The sequence below is a fragment of the Phacochoerus africanus genome, chromosome 6, assembly GCF_016906955.1.
Source record: "Phacochoerus africanus isolate WHEZ1 chromosome 6, ROS_Pafr_v1, whole genome shotgun sequence".
Classification (NCBI taxonomy): domain Eukaryota; kingdom Metazoa; phylum Chordata; class Mammalia; order Artiodactyla; family Suidae; genus Phacochoerus; species Phacochoerus africanus.
The window spans coordinates 89,244,256-89,264,944 of record NC_062549.1 but is presented as its reverse complement, the minus strand read 5'-3'; the positions used below and the strand labels follow the sequence as shown (position 1 = coordinate 89,264,944).

General features: G+C 46.1%; 1 protein-coding gene and 1 pseudogene across 1 annotated transcript; both read left to right on the top strand.

The window, feature by feature from the left end:
• Positions 1-6,063: 6,063 nt before the first annotated feature.
• Positions 6,064-19,108, top strand: LOC125129416 (low affinity immunoglobulin gamma Fc region receptor II-b-like). Its single transcript, XM_047784076.1, has 5 exons — positions 6,064-6,280; positions 7,510-7,530; positions 10,057-10,314; positions 15,674-15,928; positions 17,103-19,108. Exons 1-5 carry the CDS (start codon positions 6,169-6,171, stop codon positions 17,279-17,281), a joined length of 825 nt encoding a protein of 274 aa, XP_047640032.1. The 5' UTR covers positions 6,064-6,168; the 3' UTR covers positions 17,282-19,108.
• Positions 11,343-14,064, top strand: LOC125129415 (polyhomeotic-like protein 1; annotated as a pseudogene).
• Positions 19,109-20,689: the final 1,581 nt, after the last annotated feature.

Genomic DNA, 20,689 nt, shown 5'->3' with positions numbered 1-20,689 from the left:
CACCCCCCACCTGAGTGGGGGCCTTAGTTTCTGCAGAACTCAAAGACATATTATTGTTAGGATTTGACTTTATCACTGCACTATTGTTTGACTGCCTTTCCTTTGTTCCTGCATTCTCTTATTTCCCTTGAGGTCATTAATTACTTTGACTTATGAAAGGGCAAGCATTGTAGTCAGGCTTAGATCACAAAATGGCTTAGGCCAAAATGGCTTTTCTTTTGTCAAGAAAGCTATTCCTGGTCCTCTTTCTCCTGGGAGCCCCTAACTTATCTGCTTAACACAGCCTGATATTGGCCAAGTCAAGTTTTCAACACAAACAAAAAGGCAGTATCTTTCTCTGGAAGAGAAAGGATTAACAACCAATGGCTACCCCCAAAACCAAATTCACAAAAGTCTGAACTTGGAAAGGAAAGAAAAACAAAAAAATTTATATTCTTCTCTTGACTAAGCACTTCAGAGAGCTGGAAAATCTGACTTTGGTAAGAATTCTCACCCTTCAGCAGCTTCTGCCAATTTATCCAGAATTCCTTCTGGAGACTCCGGAGCAAGAGAGGGCTAGAGAGTAGTTATGGTATCTATCAGACTTTGGTAAGGTTTTCCAGTAATTTTAGTTTGCCTTTGGCTGTTTAGGGGAATAATTGGTAGCAGTTTATCAGAGGGTCCCATTTGGTAGCCTTCCTTGGAGGGTGGATATGAGATGTCTGTAAGGCCACTAACTGGTAGAGTTTTGTTTGCAGTCTTACAATCTCTTCAGAGTGGAAAGGCAATTCAGATAGAGACTGTGGGAAGTAGTAAGGGAGGAGCCAAGGGAGTAGTAGGTGCCATGTCAGTCTTACAGTCTTTTGTTTTAAGTACCTCATCTGTCTTTAATTTTTCATTACCCTTTTGCTGTTGGAGACCACTGAACTGCTGAACTCTGCAGAAGGCAAATATCTGCTGAGGCAGAGTTCTAAAGTACAGGGTCTCCTTCAAAGACAATACAAGGGAGTTATGCATAAACCATGCTATTCTATAAGCAGCTGCACTATGCCCTAGAGGTATGCACCAGCGTTAACCGTTTCCTTTGTTATTCACTAAGAGGTAGCTTTGTCATTGCCTATGCCTGTTCCTGCTCACTAATCTACATATGGCACCTTGCTTAATAGAAGTCAGGTTTTACGAAAGAGTTCCTCCAGTTCCCCCACTTTCTAAAAGTTTAAGAGTCTTGTGTGTTTTGTTATACCACGTCATCCCTCTTCCAGGATTCCCCTTTGCCCTGAAGTGCTGGTAGTGGCATTTTTTTGCCCTGAATCCGTCAATAAAGTTATTTGGGAATCTCTACTGCTAAAAAAAAAAAACCGAAACAATTACAATAATGTCAAAGATCACTGATCACAGATCACCTTAGCAAACATTATAATAAAGAAAAAAATTGGAGGGGGTGGGGGGATGTGCTTGGGTTATGGGATGGAAATCCAGTGAAATTGGATTGTTATGATCATCATATAACTACAGATGTGATAAATCCATTTGGGTAATAAATAAATAAATAAATAAAAACAAAAAACACCATTGCAGGTGCAGTAACTAGCTTCTGTTAGGTATTTGTCAAATGTGCTTTTCCTTGGGCTTATTTTTTTGGACTTGACACTTCCTTACAATGTCAATTAAAACACCGGGCATGGAGTTCCCGACATGGCGCAGTGGTTAACGAATCCGATTAGGAACCATGAGGTTGCGGCTTCGGTCCCTGGCCTTGCTCAGTGGGTTAAGGATCCGGCGTTGCCGTGAGCTGTGGTGTAGGTCACAGACGCGGCTCGGATCTGGCATTGCTGTGGCTCTGGCGTAGGCTGGCAGCTACAGCTCCGATGAGACCCCTAGCCTGGGAACCTCCATATGCCGTGGGAGCCGCCCAAGAAATGGCAAAAAGACCAAAAAAAAAAAAAACCAAAAAAAGTAGGAGTTCCCGCCCAAGAAATGGCAAAAAGACCAAAAAACAAACAAACAAACAAACAAAAAAACCCAGGAGTTCCCGTCGTGGCGCAGTGGTTAACGAATCCGACTAGGAACCATGAGGTTGCAGGTTCGGTCCCTGCCCTTGCTCAGCGGGTTAACGATCTGGCGTTGCCGTGAGCTGTGGTGTAGGTTGCAGAGGCGGCTCGGATCCCGCGTTGCTGTGGCTCTGGCATAGGCCAGTGGCTACAGCTCCGATTCAACCCCTACCCTGGGAACCTCCATATGCCGGGAGCGGCCCAAGAAATAGCAACAACAACAAAAACAAAAATCGGCCTTTCACACAGGGGGGAAAAAAAAATTGGAAATATTGTGACAATAACCAAAACTTGACACACAGACAGCAAATGCACACACACAGCAAGCAAATGCAGTTTGAAAAATGGTGCTGGTAGGATTCTTCATGTGGAGTTGCCACAAGCTTCAATTTCCTTAAAAAAAAAAAAAATTTGTGGAGTGCAATGATACGGCCGCTGCGGTTGCAGCTGGGGTTGCAGCAGCCCTGTGGCAGCTGATAAGCTCCAGCAACCCTGTGGCCTCAATGTATCAGCTCTAGCAGCAGTCCTGAGGCCACAGTGTATCATCTCCAGCAGTAGCTCTGTGGCTACAGTGTATCAGCTCCAGCAGCTCTTTTAGAGTTGGAGAACTCAGGTTTATTAAGCCAGTGGGCTCAGAGGAAATCGCTCTCTGGAGTCTGAGCCCCGAGGAAGGTTTCACAAGGTTTTATGGCCTAGTTCTTCTGGGTCCATGCTTGGCTGGAGGAACTGGAATGGGGACAGCCAAGGTAGTAGATGTAGAAGCAAGTTTATAGAAGCAGATGAGTGTGTAGGGGTACTTAGGGGTAGTTGTCTGGATTTTGCTTAGTCATTATGGCCAGGGTGTCTCCTTTCTACCTTTTTATTGGGTCATTTTCTCCTACATAATCAATTGAGAAATGCCTGATCTAGCAAATGCCAAAACTTAAATAATTTAGCAACAAGTCAGATGTGGAGTTTCTATCGTGACTCAGCAGTAACATACCTGAATATCTATGAGGACGTGGGTTTGATCCCTGGCCTTGCTCAGTGGGTTAAGGATCCCCTGTGCCCTGAGCTGTGGCATAGGTCACAGGTGTTGATCTGGCGTGGCTGCAGTGTAGGACAGCAGCTACAGCTCCAATTCAGCACTTAGCCTGGGAACTTTCGTAGGCCTTGAGTGTGGCTTTTTTTTTTTTTTTTTTTCCCTTTTTTGGCCATGCCTGCAGCATATGGATTGGAAGTTCCTAGGGCCAGAGATCAAATCCCAGCCTGAGCTGCAACCTACACCACATCTGCAGCAACGGGGTCCTTAATCTGTGGGATCCTTAACCCACTGTGTAGGGCCAGGGATCAAACTGGTACCACCAAAGAGACAAGCCAGATCTTTAACCCACAGCAAGAACTCCAAGTTAGAGGTCCTTTATTCAAGGGAAAACAGGCCATGGATTGGGTATGAACAGTTCCTCCCAAGCAGGGGAGAGCCCTTCCCCAGGGATTTGGAATAGAGTGAGTTTTATGGAGATTCAGAAGAGGCAATTCAGAAACAGGACATGATTGGCCAGGAAGTTAGGAGTTTCCTTAAAAGGCTAGCAGTTTGTAGTTTCCAGGGTTAAGTAAGCTGGGTAAAGCTGAGCTGGGAGGATTATGATTGCATGTTACTTAAGTTTATGTTTGTAATTTATCTAAACTTGGCTGGGCCAGCCCCTGCTTTACAGGTCTTGATATGTAAATTAACTTTATCAATTTCTAATGCTATTTTAAAGTGTTGATGTCAATTCTTTGGAGTCTTGTCACTGATAAAGAAATGTTTTCATCTAAAAATCAGGTAAGGGCTGCAGGTAGATTGGGGGCAGGGGTGGATACTATGGAGCCAGTAGTAAAATCCTTGGACAAGAGGGTGGGGCTGTTGAGGTTTCTGAAGACCACAGAGTGTGAGAATCGGTTTTACGACACCATTTCCTTAAGTATTACAGTTTGATTCCTAAGAAGACGTTTGAGGAAGAGGTCTCAGGTAAGGCCCCAAGAGAGATCCCAGAGTATGTCATATGCTAGGGATGTTGAAGTTGGACAAATGATAGTGAAGATGGCGACAGAAAGCAAAAAAGGGAAACTAGCACTGACTGGATACCCACAAGGCACCAGGCAATTTGCTAGCACACAAATTCTCTTTTAATTTTCAAAAATCTTTTTTTTTCTTTTTTTTCCAGTTGCACATATGGCATAGGGATCCCAGGCTGGGGATCAAATACAGGCTGCAGCTGTGACCTATGCCACAGCTGTGGCAATGTCAGATCCTTAAGTCACTGAGCTACAGCAGAAACTCCTTAAAAATCTTGAGTGCTGTGGATTTCAACCAGGGGCAATGTTGCCCCAAGAGTACATTTGCCAATGTCTAGAGGCGTTTTTATTTTCATGACTAGGAGGTGTCCCTGGTGTCTGGTGTGTAGAGGTCAGAGATGCTGCAAAACATCCTACAGGTACAAAACAGGTCCTCACAAGAATTAATTGGCCCAAAATATCAATAGTACTGAGGCTGCGAAATCCTGCTTGAAGGATAGGCATAATATTCTTCACTTTTTTTGGTCTTTTAAAAAATTGAAATAGAGTTGATTTGCAATGCAGTGGGTATGATAATCTTCATTTATACAAATTAGGAATCTGTAGTTCTGAGAAGATGCCTGTCATTCAAAATTAGGCATATACAGCTCCAAAGTTCTGCTCTTTCATCATGCCATAGAGATAAGAACAGTGATGGGAATGAGGGTGGGAAAGATAAAGAACCAGAGCACAAATTATTACTCAAAAGATATCTGTCAGAGGAATGAGTGAAAGAATGGATGAAAGGGGAATAAGAAGGTGAGCGGGATCATCCCACTGCCACCCGGACATATTCTTTGTCCTTGTTCCACAATCCAAAACAGAGTCAGGATTATGATAATAAAGAAAATCAAATGATGATGGTGGGTGGCCTCAAGCCGCCAAACTCAACCTCCGGAGGAATCTGATGCAAGTGTCTTAGTGTATGGTGAATGTGGAGAAAACGAGAACGAGCCAGGTATTCAGGCAAAGAAAAGAAAATTTATTAGAGGGAAAAGGAGAGGGTGACTGACCCTTGAGAAGAGCCATTCCCAGCTCTTCTCCAGGGGCCTTCTTATACTCTGTGGATGGGAAATTGTATTCCCTGAAGCCGGGGGAGATTAGTTTATCTTTCTCCTGCAGCTGGACTCTGGTGGCCACATAGTCATGAGAAAGTTAGATGTGTCTCATGGTAGGGTGGTTTCATAATCTTGAGAAAGCTGGTGGTGTGTAGTGTCCCACAGTGGGGGGTCTTGTAGTCTTGGGAAAGGAGGCACCAGTGGTGAAAACCAGATGTCATCTGAGCATGGTGGTCAGTCTCTTGGGTCAGTATAATGAGCCATTTTAACAATGAGCCCCCATGTAGCCCCTAACATCTAGGCCTCTGAATGGATCTAGAAGTATGGAAAGACTGGGGGCTCACTCTCCTCCATTGCCTGTTCTAAAGAGACAGAAAGTTCCTGTCGTGGCACAGTGGTTAACGAATCCGACTAGGAACTATGAAGTTGTGGTTTAGATCCCTGGCCTTGCTCAGTGGGTTAAAGATCTGGCTTTGCCACGAGCTGTGGCGTAGGTCACAGACACGGCTCGGATCTGGCATTGCTGTGGCTCTGGCGTAGGCTGGTGGCTGCAGCTCCGATTTGACCCCTAGCCTGGGAACCTCCATATGCCACAAGAGTGGTCCAAGAAATGGCAAAAAGACAAAAAAACAAACAAACAAACAAAAGACAGAGAGAGACAGGAGGTTGTGAGCTGAGTTTGGGTAACTAGTCCCCTCTTTCTCCCAGAGGCTGAGCCCAGCTGAGGCCCCAGAGGAAGAGGAGTTGTTTCCCAATTTCTACATTTTCTGTGAATTTGGAGTGGGACTGAGGAACATCCATTCTGGGAAGCCCTGAATCTTCTGGGAGGAGACAGTTGAGATGAAAGAGGGTGGAGGGGAGGAGCTAATGAGAAAACATTTCTTTTCACTTCCTCTTTTGCTCTCCAGAATTTGTCTGTCCTCTGGGGTGGAATCTGTCGAGCCTTGAGAGAAGCCTGTCCTGTGCTGGCGCTGCCAGAGGCAACCTGCGTACTCCAGGAGGTGATGGGGATCCCCTCGTCCCTAGCCCTCCCCGCTGCCAGGAGTGACTGGGCTGGTTGCATGCCCTGCCGTCCTTTGGGCCACATGCTCCTGTGGACAGCTCTGCTATTCCTGGGTGAGTGAGAGTCCCCAGGAGGGACGGTGGAGCAGGAGCAGAGGCAGGTGTGCTTTTCTAACTCAGCTGCTGCCACCTCGGGTGGGGCTGAGCTTGGGCAAGGTTGAGGGGTTGGGGGGCATGGGAAGCACGTCAGGAAAGTCAGGAGGGTGAGGGCAGGCTGATGGAAATCAAATTCTGACCACCCTGCTGGCTTTGGCAAATTGTGAAATTGGCAGAATCAGGAGGGGTTTTTTTGCCAATCTCTTTTTAAGTCTTTTGCCCAATCTCACTGGGTTCACATGTCCTTGGTGCTCTGCCACCCTGCACAGCAGAGCCAGCTCTGAGGAAAGTCTAGTGTCATAGACTTGAAGGGCTACTGAGCGGCCAAGGTGTTTACCTTCCTTTTTTTTGTGTGTTTCACTGGGACCAAATCTTAGGTGGGAAGGCTAATGCTATCTTATGCAAATAGCAGGTGGAGGGAAGATACACTGTGGTGGGGTGCAGTGGCCATTCTCTGTGCCCCTGACACCACTTCAGGCAACTTCTCTCTTTAGGTGTAAGGAATTTCCCCTGGGAAAAAGCATAAGAGGGTCTCGGTTATCCAGGGAATGGGGCTCAGAGAATGTAAACACCAGGCAATTCTAGAATCATCAACTGTGTGACCAGAGGAGCATGCATGCTTCCTTGCACTGCACGGCCATTAAGCAGGAAGAGATGAGTGTCACTATCAAGCACAGAAGAGCAAATTTAACAGAGAAAAGTGTCAGAATGGCAGTTCAGTGTCCTTTTGAATATGGAGACAGTAAATTTACATATACCAATCCAACTCCTGTGTGGGTTTTATTTTTATTTTTTATTTTTGCTTTTTAGGGCCGTGGGGGTTCCCAGGCTATGGGTCCAATCAGAGCTACAGCTGCCAGCCTACGCCACAGCCACAGCACAGCCACAGCCACAGCCACAGCCACAGCAATGTTGGATCCTTAACCCACTGAGTGAGGCCAGGGATGGAACCCATGACCTCATGGTTTCTAGTCAGATTCGTTTCCACTGAGCCACAGCGGGAACTCCTCCTGTGTGGTTATTTAATCAACACATAACTGAAGAAGTAAAAGCACAGACAACACGGGTGAATGAATTGCAGCCAGAAAAGGACAAGAGAGTTCAGGGAATCAGCAAGGAGGTGATTATTTATAATGATGAATCAATGAATCCAAACACCAGGCTGATCTTTGCTTTCTCTCTTACAGCTCCTGTTCCTGGGACACGTGGTAAGTGCTCCACCCACATCCTCTCACCACAACAGCTACCTCCTCACTCTGCTCCCAGCACTCTGTCTGGAGATGCTCTGTCTGAATGCAGCAGCAACCCAGGACTTAAGCAGAGCCAGGGAAGAATAATTGCTCCCTCAAGATGCCTTGTCCCTTTCTTCTTCCTCCTTCTCTTCCTCCCAGGGAAGCGGAGGATGGGCAGCACCATGCACAGGTACTTCAGCCCTTCTGGTTCTGTTAACCATGAGACCTCATACATAGTGTCACAGAAAAGAAATGTCCTTTCTTTCAACTGTCTTCCTCTTTCCAAACTAAATCACGAGCCCAGGCAATTTTTGTTTCAGCCACATGCAAAATCACATGATCTGCTTAGACCATCCCACTGTGTTGATAAATCCTCTACTTTTCATATATCCGAGGGCTTCAGAGCCTGTTCCCCCAGACAATAATAGGAGGAGATACCAATGGTTGCAACTTGGTGAGGTGAACACTGCTGGGCACTTCTTTCTCTGCATGACTAACCTCTCAACCTCCTAGGACTGGTAGGGAGATGGGGGTCTTCCTGGGGCACTGAAGCCAGGATTTCCCTAGACTGGTCCTCCAGCCTTTCTCCCCCTTTCCTTATCTTTCCTGAGGCCACAGGATCTCCTTTGTGCTTTGGTGTCAGGATAGATTTATTCTTTTTTTTTTTTTTTTTTTTTTTTTAGGGCCTCACCTGCAGCATATGGAGGTTCCCAGGCTAGAGGTCTAATTGGAGCTATAGCTGTCAGCCTAGGCCACAGCCACAGCAATGCCAGATCTGAGCTGTGTCTGTGACCTACACCACAGCTCACAGCAGTGCTGGATCCTTAATCCACTGAGCAAGGCCAGGAATTGAACCTACAACCTCAGGGTTCCTAGTTGGATTTGGATTCGTTTCCACTGTACCACAACAGGAACTCCCTTTTTTTGCTTTTTTTTTTTTTTGGTTTTTAATTTATTTTTAAATATTTTTATGGTGTCAGGATAGATTTATTCTAAGGGGTAAAGAATTTATAGGGATAAAGTAGGATAATTAGTTTAGAAATCCCACTAGGGGAAATAAAGACAGAAAGGGAAATTTAAGGGAGTCTGGGAGACAGTTGTAAGCTAATGACCACTCAAGAAAATCCAGTAACCTATCAACCATCTACTCTATCTTGAAGGAGACCAGGTGCATTCAAGAGCCAGGCATACTCAAGCCACAAGTCCTGATAGTTAAAACACAAGACAATAGGTATGGGGTCTGAATCTTGTTACATGAAGTTAGAATGTTAATGGTTCTTGAAGAGCAGCATTTCTGCATGGAGCCAAGATGGGAATATAAATGAAAGGAGAAAGAAACTAGGTGAAAGGGGACATTATATTGAAACCTGAGATGAATTATCATATTTTAGTATATGTTACCACCTTTCTGCTAATATATATATGATATAAATAGTGCTAAGACAGTCTTGGTTAGACCATATAGGGTCAAAGGAAGAACTAATGATGTAGTTATATCTATGCAAAAATGAGGAAGAAGGTGCTCTTCTCCCGTCTCCACTTTGTGATTATAAAAATGTAGACTTTTTTTTTTTTTTTTTTGCCAGGCCTGCAGCATGCAAAAATTCCCAGTCCAGGGATTAAACCCATGCCACAGCAGTGACCCAAGCTGCTACAGTGACAATGCCAGATCCTTAACCTACTGTGCCATAGGAGAACTCCAAATGGAGCCCTCTTTGTTCTCGGGGGCTGAGCTCCCTTGCTGGCCTGTTAGTACCTGTCACAAGGGTCCTATGCTAAGAAATTTATGCTTTGCGTGCAACTTCGCCTCATGCTAAATTATTTGTGCACCAAGACAAAACAACTTGAGCTTCAGTAAGTCATGAAACCAGGTGAACAGTTTTAATTAGACGACAGTGGGTTCAAATCCCAATCTGAGGTGCAGCTGGGTTTGAGCCCCATCCGAGGAGGAGTGTAGTTTCAGAATGACAATCGGTCAGAAGAGAAACATGACATCTGACTCTCAGCCTGGCACCTCCACCAGATGTCTCCACTTGTCTTTATCCAACTGTGGAGAGCGTTTATCTACTAACGTCCAAATACCTCAATTTACAGGAGAGAAATTGATTCCTCAAAAAGATGTATGTGTAGTGCATGTGTGTGAGAGAGAAAGAGAGGAACAGAGAGAGAGAGATGAGACAGAGACGGAGAGAAAGAAGGAACCGGTTAGACATCCTTTGGTCAGGTGTACTTGTATTTGTCTGCCTTGCCCCCTCTTCTATTCCCTTCCTTCTTATTCTGCCTGAGGAACAGACAGGCTCCCTGGGAGAACTTGGCTTCTTGGGGCCCCTGGGTGGGCTATATGAGTTGGAGGAATTGCCTTCAGTTGCAGAACAGTTCTGGTTGGGTTCCTCTCCTGATGTCTCCAGCAGGGCCACAGTTTCCCATTATCCAACATTTGGGGTCTACTTGGGCCCTAGGGGGTCCCCTTTCCTCATGCTGCCTCTTCTCTCTGCCCCTTAGCAGTTCTCCCAAAGGCTGAGGTGAAGCTTCAGCCTGCATGGATCAATGTGCTCCAGGAGGATTCTGTGACACTGACGTGCCAGGGCGACCATGACCCTGAGAACAACACCACCCAGTGGTTCTATAATGGGAACTTCACCTGGACCGAGAACCAGCCCAGCTTCAGCTTTAAGGCCAGGAGCGCTAGCAGCGGATACTACAGGTGCCAGACTGCCTACTCCAGTCTCAGCGACCCTGTGCATCTGGATGTGATTTCTGGTTAGTGGAAGAAGGCCTGGGAGAGTCTGGGAGGACAAGGAGAGATGAAATCAGCTTACAGGGCAGAGGTTTTTAGGGAAGAGGGTGGCCTGTTTACTGAGAAGCATGGCTATGAATCTGAAGTCATTTTTGCCCACTCATTTCCCTTCCCACCCACCACCTTGGTTTAGTATGTGTGGTAGGGTGGAACTGCCTAAGAGACTTCTCAGTATTTGGGCAATTTTGCCTCGGTCCTGACTTGAACAAGAAGGTAAGAAGGCCATAAACAGGCAGCTGAGTGTGAGAGAGGCAGAAGGAAATCCCTAACTCATAGGACCGCTTCCATTTTTATAGCAGAGTCAAATGCACAGACAGACCACAACTGAATCCTAGCCCTGGAACTTACTAGCCATGTAAACATGATGATTCCATTTAGCTTTGAGCCACAGTTTCCTCATCTGCTCAATGGAGAGACTACCACCTCCTCTATCAGGTCCTGGTGAGAATCAGCATTTTCCTGCCCCCCCCCCCCCCCACCCCGGGTCTCTGTGCAACTTGAGGTGGAAGTGGTGTTTTAATCTTATTTGTATTTCCAGCCTCAGGCACAGGGCAGGGCTCAATGACTGTTTGCTGAACAGATCAATGATTCTCCAAACATCTTGGAAGTTCCCATTGTGGCTCAGTGGTTAACGAATCTGACTAGGAACCATGAGGTTGCAGGTTTGATCCCACTGAGGCCTTGCTCAGTGGGTTAAGGATCCGGTGTTGCCCGTGAGCTGTGGTGTAGTTTGCAGACACGGCTCGGATCCCACGTTGCTGTGGCTGTGGTGTAGGCCGGTGGCTACAGCTCTGATTCAACCCCTAGTCTGGGAACCCCCATATGCCGCAGGAAAGCGGCCCAAGAAATGGCAAAAAGACAAAAAAAAAAAAAAAAGATTCTCCAAAGATCTTGGCAAGAAGTAGGTTCTCCATAAAGAAAAGGCACAATGCAATTATGATGAATGTTGTCATTGTTATTCTTCACTTTGTCCCCTTCTCTTACCTGGCTCCTAAGTTTCCCTCAAAGATATCTAATAGGCCAAGTGGGCCTCGGCCCCAGACCTCTCATCTTTCCCCTCTGGGCTTAGCAGGGAAAGATGGTCCTGGAGGGAATCCCCAGAGGCCTGGCAGAGCCCTGACCTCACTGCCCTGCCCCTCCAGTAAAGGGGTGGAGATGAGTCACCCCTCATGTCTGTATGAGCACCTCCCACTTCCAGCCACACTGCCTGACAACAGGGGACCTTGGCATTGAGTATGAGTTGGATACTGCCCTGGAGGATCAGGGTGCAGAGCTTGCTATGACAGTCTTGAGCCAGAGCATCAGCCTTGGGGACCCTGCGTCATTATTGTGGAGACTAAAGCCAACAGAATGCCAGTTGCACCAATGAGAGTCCCAACTCAGGTGGTAGCCCTCGGCCCCCGATAGTCATAGCCACTGTATGAACAGCAAGCAGAACAGGCTCTGCAGGCATTGCTGTGATAGCTCTATGGGCCTCCGTCTTTCTACCAGTTCATGTGCACCTGCTGCTCAGCGGGCCCAGCTGCATAGCCTGGCCTCTGTGCAGCTGATCACAAGTGCTGCTAGTCAGCAGGCCAGCTCCCCCAAACACCAGCACTACACAGCAGCTGACCAACATCCAGGCCTCAGTCAATCTGGCCACAACATCAGCCACCCAACTGACCAGCCAGTCCTCGAGTGTGAACTCTCCCAATGTTACCACTTTGACCCAAGCTCTGCTCCTGGGAAACACCACCTCCTCCTCCCCTCAACCTGTTCCAGGCCCAGATGTACCTAAGACTACAGCTGGGGAACCTTTTCCAAGTAAACCAGACCATGGGCTGGAATGTGCCTTTAGCTTCTCAACTCATCCTGATGCCTATTAGGACAGTGACTGTAGTCCGGCTGGAGGTGCCAGCTGCTCAGGCTCCTGGAGTCCGTGTAGTTGCAGAACAGGAGCAGCACTGGGCAGTGAGGAACCAACAGGCCTCAACCCAAGTCTCCAACCAGAAGACTGTTCTCCTGTTGAGCCTCCTCTGTCTCTAGCCTCCCCCAGGCCTCTGGCTGTGGCTCAGGTTTCCTCTATAGGAATCAGGCCAATCTTTAGCATTAGTGCATTTGGTGGAGGCAGTGGGAATAGCATTCTGAGGCCCATGGGTCCAGGTAGAAATGGGCCATTGAGTCAGTTCCTCCTCCGGAATGGATGGTGATGGAAGCTGTCCCAGGAAAGGTGGATGTGGTGGAGCCCTTGCCTGCATTTCAAACACTGATGGTGATCCAGGGCGGCTGGAAAGTGCAGTGGCCAAGAAGACAGAAGCAGATGGGAGTGGTCAGCAGGATGTGGGCATGAATCTGACATAGAGAGCTACACCTGCCCCCAGGCAGACCCTTACTAGCTCAGTCACCCACACACAGATCCAGCCCCATTCACCAATTTAGCAATAGCAACGGATCCAGCTCTTGGAGAAACAGGTGATAACCAGGCAGCAGATTGCTATCGACCGCTGGTGACAGCTCCAGCACTGTTAATCCCGGCACTTCTCCCCACAGCACCTCCAGTGGGTGCAGCAGTAGCAGCAGCAGCAGCAGCCACGACTCCCTCAGCCAACAGGTCTGGGTCCCTGTTGTCTTCTACATGCAGTCTGTGTACCTGCTGTGCAAACCCAGACATTGGCTGTCAAATGCAAGGAGGAAGGAGATGATGTCTTCACCTTGGGTTCAGGATTCCTGCCAAGGGTTCTCCACTAGCAGTGAGCTCCAAGGCCACGGAGGAGAAGGAGAGCAGTTTGGAAAAGAAGCTGAACCAGTGACCAGAGGGAATGCTAATTCACCAAGGGGGGAACTGGCAGCCATGGCCCCTGCCCACAGCACCACCTCCTACACTAGCCATGGTGTCCAGACAAATGGGTGACTCAAACCTCCATGGTGAAGCCCCACATGCTCACCCACATGATTGAGGGCTTTGGAATCCAGGATGGAGCAGAACCTTTCCCAGTGGGTTGTTTGTTACTCAAAGTCTGAGAAGCTGCTCTATGTAGACTGGCCTCCCAACAAGGCTGAATGAGAATCAGTCAGGTGGCCCCTGGGGAGGGGACAGCCCATCTGCTGAGTAGTCAAGAGGACAAATCTCCTGAAGTTCCAGCCTTGTGGCAAGTGCACTCCTGCAGAACAGTTCTGTGGCTCCAAGAGTTTCTACTCCATGAGTTGCACTAAGAGGTAGAGTATAGGAGCTTGACTGGCCCTGTCTTTGGAGCCCTGGGAAGCAGGTTGATCCCCGGCCCAGCACAGGGGGTTTAGGATCCAGCATTGCCAGAGCTGCGGCTTGGGTCACAAATGAGACTCGGATCTGATCCCTGGCCCGGGAACTCCATATGCCACGGGGTGGCAAAAAATGAAAAAGAAAAAAAAAAAAAAGGTATAGTGTGAGCTGTAGCCTCAGTTCTGCCTGAAGAGGAAAACACATGGAAGTGTCTTGAGACGTCCATAATGCTTGTGTTCACCAGTGTGGACCCTACTGCAGCTCCTCTGACATTACCCATGCTAAGATCCAGGGCAAGTGGCTCCGAAGGTAAGAGGACTCTAGCTAGGGTTCAGAGAATTCCACTTAGGATGAAGCATTCTCTCCAATGTCCCTGGGTCTTTATAAGTGAGAGCTGGTCAGGGGGAGTGTGATCCAGGGAACTTTGACACAGTTCTGCCTACCCCAGGATTCACAGCATCAACCCTGTGTTCTTGTCCAGTAAACTCAGCCAGTGGAGTGTAGAAGATTGTATGAGTTTATCGCCTCTCTTCAAGACTTCCAGAAGATTGCAGAGGAGTTCTCTTCCCAGGAGATTGATGCAAAAGTCCTTTTATTTCTTAAAGAACATCTCATGAGTACCATGGACATGAAACTGGGCCCTGCCCTCAAGACATGCACCAAGAAATTGTCCTCAAGGAGGTGTAAGTTGGCCCTCTTGAACAAACCAGTCTTAGGCAGACACTCCCCACTGTCCAGGTTATAAGCTCATAGCAGCTGAGACTGCTAGGGAGAATGTGCTATTCTAATGAGGTGCACCTTCTGTAGAGGGGAATTTAGCCAAGCAGGGAGGGGAAGTGCAAGAATTGGTTGCTGGTGCTACATGCAAGCAGCTTTGACATTTTCTCTGGGTTCTACTTCATTTTAAAAAAATCTTTTACAATTCTTAGCCTTCCCTACCTCTACCCTAACTCAAGCTTTATAAGAGGGGCATTCTAGAGAACCAGGACTGCTCACCTAATCCTGGTGTGGAATGTCCTGCCAGGGTGTGAGTTTTCCAAAAGAAAGAATACACAGGATGTTAGGAATGGGAATGGCTGGGACAGAGGGGTTCCTTCCCAGTGGGAAAAGTGGGGTTTTCTAGCTCCTGTGACACAAGTAGCAAGATCTGGTGCCCCCCAGCTTTCCTCTGGATTGTCCCACTGTAGCTGTGGCCCAGAGCTTTCTCTTTGTTGTCACTTATTCCCTCATCTGTGTGGAGACTTCTATTGGCATCATTCTGATCTCGTGCAGGGACTAAGTGTGTTTGACTGGCATACATGTGGTTATTGTTACTATTTTTCCTCATCCGGAGGGACTCCCTTCCAATGTATCTGTTGTTTTCTACCCTTTCTTTACAATTCCAACTCTGCTCAGTCCTATAGCTTTAGGAAAAAGGAGTGTGTGGGCTGAGGTCAGGATTACAAGTACCCACCTCATCTTCTATTCCTTTTACAACAAAAAATTACATATTTTTTCTTCCTCTGTAAAAGGATGTAAAATGGGAGGGAAATATACACAGCAGGCTAGCAGTCCACCCATATCACTGCTGCCTTTGGATAAAGTCCTTGCTAAAATGAAATTCCACGTTTACTCACATGCACCAAATAAGCTAATATTTGTTGGATGTTCACACATTTCCCCAAAGACGTATGTCTCTGCTGTGTCCCCCTCACCTGTTGTCTCCTGTGTCAGAGTTGATTCCTCCTTTAGGGAAGGGATGGTACCAGGGTCTCTTATGTCCTTCCTGTGGAAGTTTGTTGGACAGGACAGAACTGCAGCTGGCTTATTCCAGGACAGGAATTAGAAGACAAGCATGTCCTGAACACCTACTATATGCCATAGTAGGTGGTAGAACTACTCTAGATTGGTAATGGTATGACTGTGACCATTTTCACATGAGGAAACCGAGGTCCAGAAGAGTTAAACTACTTGCCAAGATTCAGATCAGGAATGTCTGATTCCAAACGTAGGCTCCTCTCCACATCTAATGTACCACCAGTAAGGATTTGGTCTAAGATTTGAGTCAGGCCTCCTGGGTCCTGTGGTCCCTTTGTGTCTTTCAGACTGGCTGCTGCTCCAGACCCCTAGCCTGGTGTTCCAGGAAGGGGAGCCCATTGTGCTGAGGTGCCATAGCTGGAGAAACAAGCCTCTGCATAAGGTCGTATTTTTCCAGAATGGAAAATCTAAGAAATTTTCCTATGTGGAGTCCAGCCTCTCCATCCCACATGCAAACCACAGTCATAGTGGTGAGTACCACTGCACAGGATCAATTGGGAAGACGTCACGCTCATCACAGCCTGTGAACATCACTGTCCAAGGTGGGAACTAAGTCTTTTCATGGAGCTTTACACCTTGGAAAGTTGGGTAGTGAGGGGATTATTAATCTTTTTTGGAATTCAGGATATTTAGCTTGACCCAACTGCTGTGTGAATACACAGCTCTGTCCTGGATCATTTCTCAGGGATTATAGGGATGGGTGTCATTCACTTGGAGTTTTAACTCTTAAGGGACAGAAACCACCTTTTTATCCTCCATATCCATCTTCCAGATATTGCTATTCTCCCTCTTTTTCAGGGGGAGGGCTGGGGCTTAGTTCCTTGGCCAGGGATCAAACTCATGTCACAGCAGTTATTAGAGCCACAGCAGTGACAATGTTGGATCCTTAATTCACTGAGCCAGTAGGGAAATCCACCATTCTCCCTCTTTCCCACCTCATTCCATGTACTTTATCATATGTCCCTCTAGGAGTCTAATGCTTGCTTGTGTCTCCCTAGTGAACTGCTCAGGCTGGGCTCAAATCTTAGCCAAAGGAGCCATGTTGGCATGAGACTCCGTCTTCACATACAAATAACTAGGCCTCTGCCTTTTCTTGAGAAGTTGTATCTTGTGAATTCCAAATCATGCCCTCTCAGATGGCATCACAAGCATTTATGCCAGACTAGTGTGGGTTAGTGAATACCTGGTCTCAGGCTAAGAGGAGGTGGTGAGTGAAGATCTGTTGATGTGGTCTATGGATTCTCTAGTTCAACGTTTTCCAAAGGCTGTTCCCCAATCACATAACTCCCAGAGAGATGTTTCAGAATGAGGGGTTCAAATCAATGCAGAACACGCTATGTACTCTGTTCCTTTCCTTTTATATTCATAATGTACATTAAAGTCTTCAAGAAGCCCTGTCTTAAAGAAAACTCTTAAATGAAGTGTCACAAGGCATTTGCTAAACCTGGGTAGCTATAAAATCTTTTTTCTCTATAGTCTGTTAATGTCCTAAAGAACAGATGTGCTCCTGAGGTTATCCTTTGGGAAATGCTGACCCAGTGCATTATTTGGGAAGGCAGGGAGATGAAAAGATCCTCTGAATCCTTTCTGGGCTACCTGTCTGTCTTGGCCTTGGCCTCAGCCTTCTCAAAAGCTTCTCACTAGGGACCTGATTGTTTATTCTAAATTTCTGCCTTAACAAGTGTCATTTTCCCATCCTTCTGCCTCTCCTATTAGGTCCGGCAATTCTATTCATCCTTCCACCTTGGTATCAAATAACTTTCTACCTGGCGATGGGGCTCCTTTTTGCAGTGGATACAGGGCTGTATTTTTCTGTCCAGAGAGACCTTCAATGCTCAAAGGGAGAGTGGAAGAACAGCAAAGTCAGATGGAGCCAAGGCCCTCAGGACAAATGATCGCTCATTCCATGGTGTAACAGCTGTGGTAGCAGCATCTCTTCAGTCCGTAACTCTTCCCCCAGCCCCGACTTAACAGCAATTTGGGCCAAGGACCCTCCCAGGAAGGAAAGGGCCTGTGATCTTCAGAGCTAAATCCTAACAGGCCTTACCTTTACTGATTTCCTGAAGGCCAAGGTACAGTCACAACCCACCCAGCTCTTCGAAGACTCACAGCAAATGTGTTTTCACAGATGTTTGACAGAGGCTCCTCAAATATATGAAACCTCAGTAAACTCTGCTCTACTTCCAAAATAAATCCAACAATCTGACAACTTCTCAGTACTCTACTACTGGCACCTTGGTCCAAGCTACCATCATCTCTCACTTCCACAGCCTCCTGATTGGTCTCCCTGCATTTACTCATGCCACCTGACAGTCTAGTCTCAACAAAACAGCTAAAGTGATCTTTTAAAAATGTGCGTTGCACCTGTCACTTCTTTGCTCAAAGCTATACAATAGCTTCCCTCTTGTACTTAGAGTAAGAGCTAAAGGCTTTGCTACAAGGCACTACATGATCTTCTTCCTCACTGCCTCTCTGACCTCATCTACTGCTCTTCTTTGCTTCCTTGAACACTTCAATTATTCTTCTGCTCCAGGTTTATATTATTTACTGTTTCTGAAATGTTCTTTCTTACAGATGTCCACACTGTGCTTCGCAGCATGGTCTTTACTCAAATATCACCTTATCAGTGAGGTCTCCTTGACCATTCAATACAACACCACTCCTCCACTATCTCCTAATCTCCCTCTCTTGCTTGATTTTTTCCCCCATTGTACTCATCACCAGCTGAAGTACCATATGCCCAATTGTTTAATTGTTTATTGATGTATTTTTCCCCATTGTACTTATTACCAACTGACTATCCCCTCTCCCATTAGAATATAAGCTCCAGGATCCAGTGCTTTTTTTCCGTTTTGTTCACTACCATACAGTTAGAGTCAAGGTCAGCATCTGGTACATGACAAAGCATACAATACCTATTTGTGGTGTGAGTAAATTCCTTATAATTTGAAATCAAAGACTTTTTAAAAAGGCACATCTACTCCATCTTCCCAGAAGCAGAAATCCAATTCAATATTACTGAACACCCTGTTAGATACCATCCAAGATATACCACTGGTACATGCATTTCAGCTTTGAATGTATTTGCCTAAACTCTTTAATATAATTTACTTTCACCCATCACATCTTTTAAAGTAGTGTATCAGTTGGACTTGCTTCCCTTTAATTTAATTAACTTTCTAAGCCTATAGAGTAGCATTGTGAAAAGTATACTGAAAATAGAGCCAAACAACCTGAATTTGTGTTTCATTTCTACCATATGCTAGCTGATTGGTCTTGAAGAATTTAACTACTCTGTGAATTATATTCTTCTTCTGTGAAATGGTAATATCTTTCTCTCTCCCCAGGGATATCTTGTTGAGGTTAAAGTTTAACAACATACATGGAAACATAATGTCATTGGAACATAATAGGTATTTAATAAATGTTTATGGAAACTGTAGTCTTTGGAGCACACTATTTGGCTGGCACTTTCCCCTTAAACAGATAAGACTGTTTTTACTATAGTAACTGAAAAAAAGGTAGGGAGGTGTAAGTTGGAGTAGGGATGGACTAGAAGGTAGAACTGAGTGAATTACATTTTTGTGGCTAGTCACATTGGGAAAAAAATGGGTGATAATCCTACTTGACCAGCTCTAACCTGCATATTAAACTCACAGATCATAAAAATACAATCTTGGAGTTCCCGGTGTGGTGCAGCAGAAACGAATCTGATTCGGAACCATGAGGTTGTGGGTTTGCCATGAGCTGTGGTGTAGGTCTCAGATGCAGCTTGGATCCAGCATTGCTGTGGCTGTGGCTGTGGCCGGCAGCTGTAGCTCTGATTTGACCCCTAGCCTGGGAACTTCCATGTGCTGCAGGTGCTGCCCTAAAAAGCAAAAAAAAAAAAAAAAATCTTGGTGGCATAAAACATCAGAAGTTTATTTCTCATTTTCTGCTGTATATCTGGAAGAGTCCCCAAGGAAGCTGTCTTTCATGGGCTGGCTCAGGTTTATATGTCCATTTCAGCACTAGCTACCATACATTGCCAAGAAAGTCAAAGACAACAGTAGCAATTAAGATAGTAATTAAATGCCCTCTGTCCAGAAGTAACATACTTAAATTTCATTGCTCAAACAAGTCATGTGACCTGATCTCAAGAGGCAGGGAATTGCAAACCCTTTCTGAGGCTAGAAGGAGGAGAATCATACATATTGGTAAGCATCATCAATGTCTATCACACTAACATTCCTTATTGTACCAGTGTGAGGAGTAAAAAATGAATAAAATAAATATGGCACTTTCCGACAAACACAGCAGATCACTTCTCTTATGCTTAACAGAAGCAGAATTTAGGAGTTCCTGCTATGGTGCAGTGGGTTAAGAATCAGACTGCAGGATTTCCCGTAGTGGTGCAGCAGAAATGAATCCGACCAGGAACCATGAGGTTGCGGGCTCAATCCCTTGCCTCACTCAGTGGGTTAAGGATCAGGGGTTGTTGTGAGCTGTGGTGTAGACTGCAGACACAGCTCGGATCTGGCATTGCTGTGGCTGTGGTGCAGGCTGGAGGCTGCAGCTCTGATTAGACCCCTAGCCTGGGAATCTCCATATGCCGCAGGTGCAGCCCTAAAAAAACAAAAAGACAGAGGGAAAAAAAAAAAAAAAGGATCTGCCTGCAGCAGCTTGGGTTGCTTCAGAGGCATAGGTTCAATCCCCTGCCCAGCATAGTGGGTTAAAGGATGTGACCTGGTGCAGGTCTGCAGCTGTGGCCCAGATTCAATCCCTGGCCCCAGAACTCTCGTATGCTGTTGGTGTTGCCATTAAAAAAAAAAAAAAAAAAAAAAAAGGCAGGATTCATTCAGGTATAGCATAGGTACATAGTTTAGGAGACACAGGAATCCTCTTTTGCTCATGGGAAGTCAGAAACTTTTGACGCTACAAAGTCTTAAAAATGGTGAAGTTCAATCTCCTCATTTTAAAACTGAGAAAGCTCAGGAGTTCCCCAGTGGCTCAGCAGGTTAAGGATGTGGTGTCCACTGCTGTGGCTTGGGTCACTTCTGTGTTTTAGGTTTCACCCCTGGCCCAGGAATTTCCTCATGCTGTGGGCATGGTTGAAAATAAATAAAATAAAATAAAATTGAGAAAGCTGTGGCCCAGATGGTTTTAAGGATGTTCAAAGATGTACACGTAATTGGTATCATAGATCTTTACATATTGTTTTGGATCATACTATACATTTTGTTCAACTTGCTTTTTGTACTCAGTTTTAGGTCAAGAGCATCTCTCCACAATCTCTATTTAAGTCATCATTGTTCTACACTTCT

Bases quoted from the DNA above. Each gene is read 5' to 3' on its own strand.
- LOC125129416 (XM_047784076.1), top strand. From the start codon at position 6,169: ATGGGGATCCCCTCGTCCCTAGCCCTCCCCGCTGCCAGGAGTGACTGG. The intron at 7,531-10,056 runs GTAAGTGCTCCA...TCTGCCCCTTAG, and splicing joins TCCTGTTCCTGGGACACGTG to CAGTTCTCCCAAAGGCTGAG. The intron at 10,315-15,673 runs GTTAGTGGAAGA...TGTGTCTTTCAG, and splicing joins GCATCTGGATGTGATTTCTG to ACTGGCTGCTGCTCCAGACC.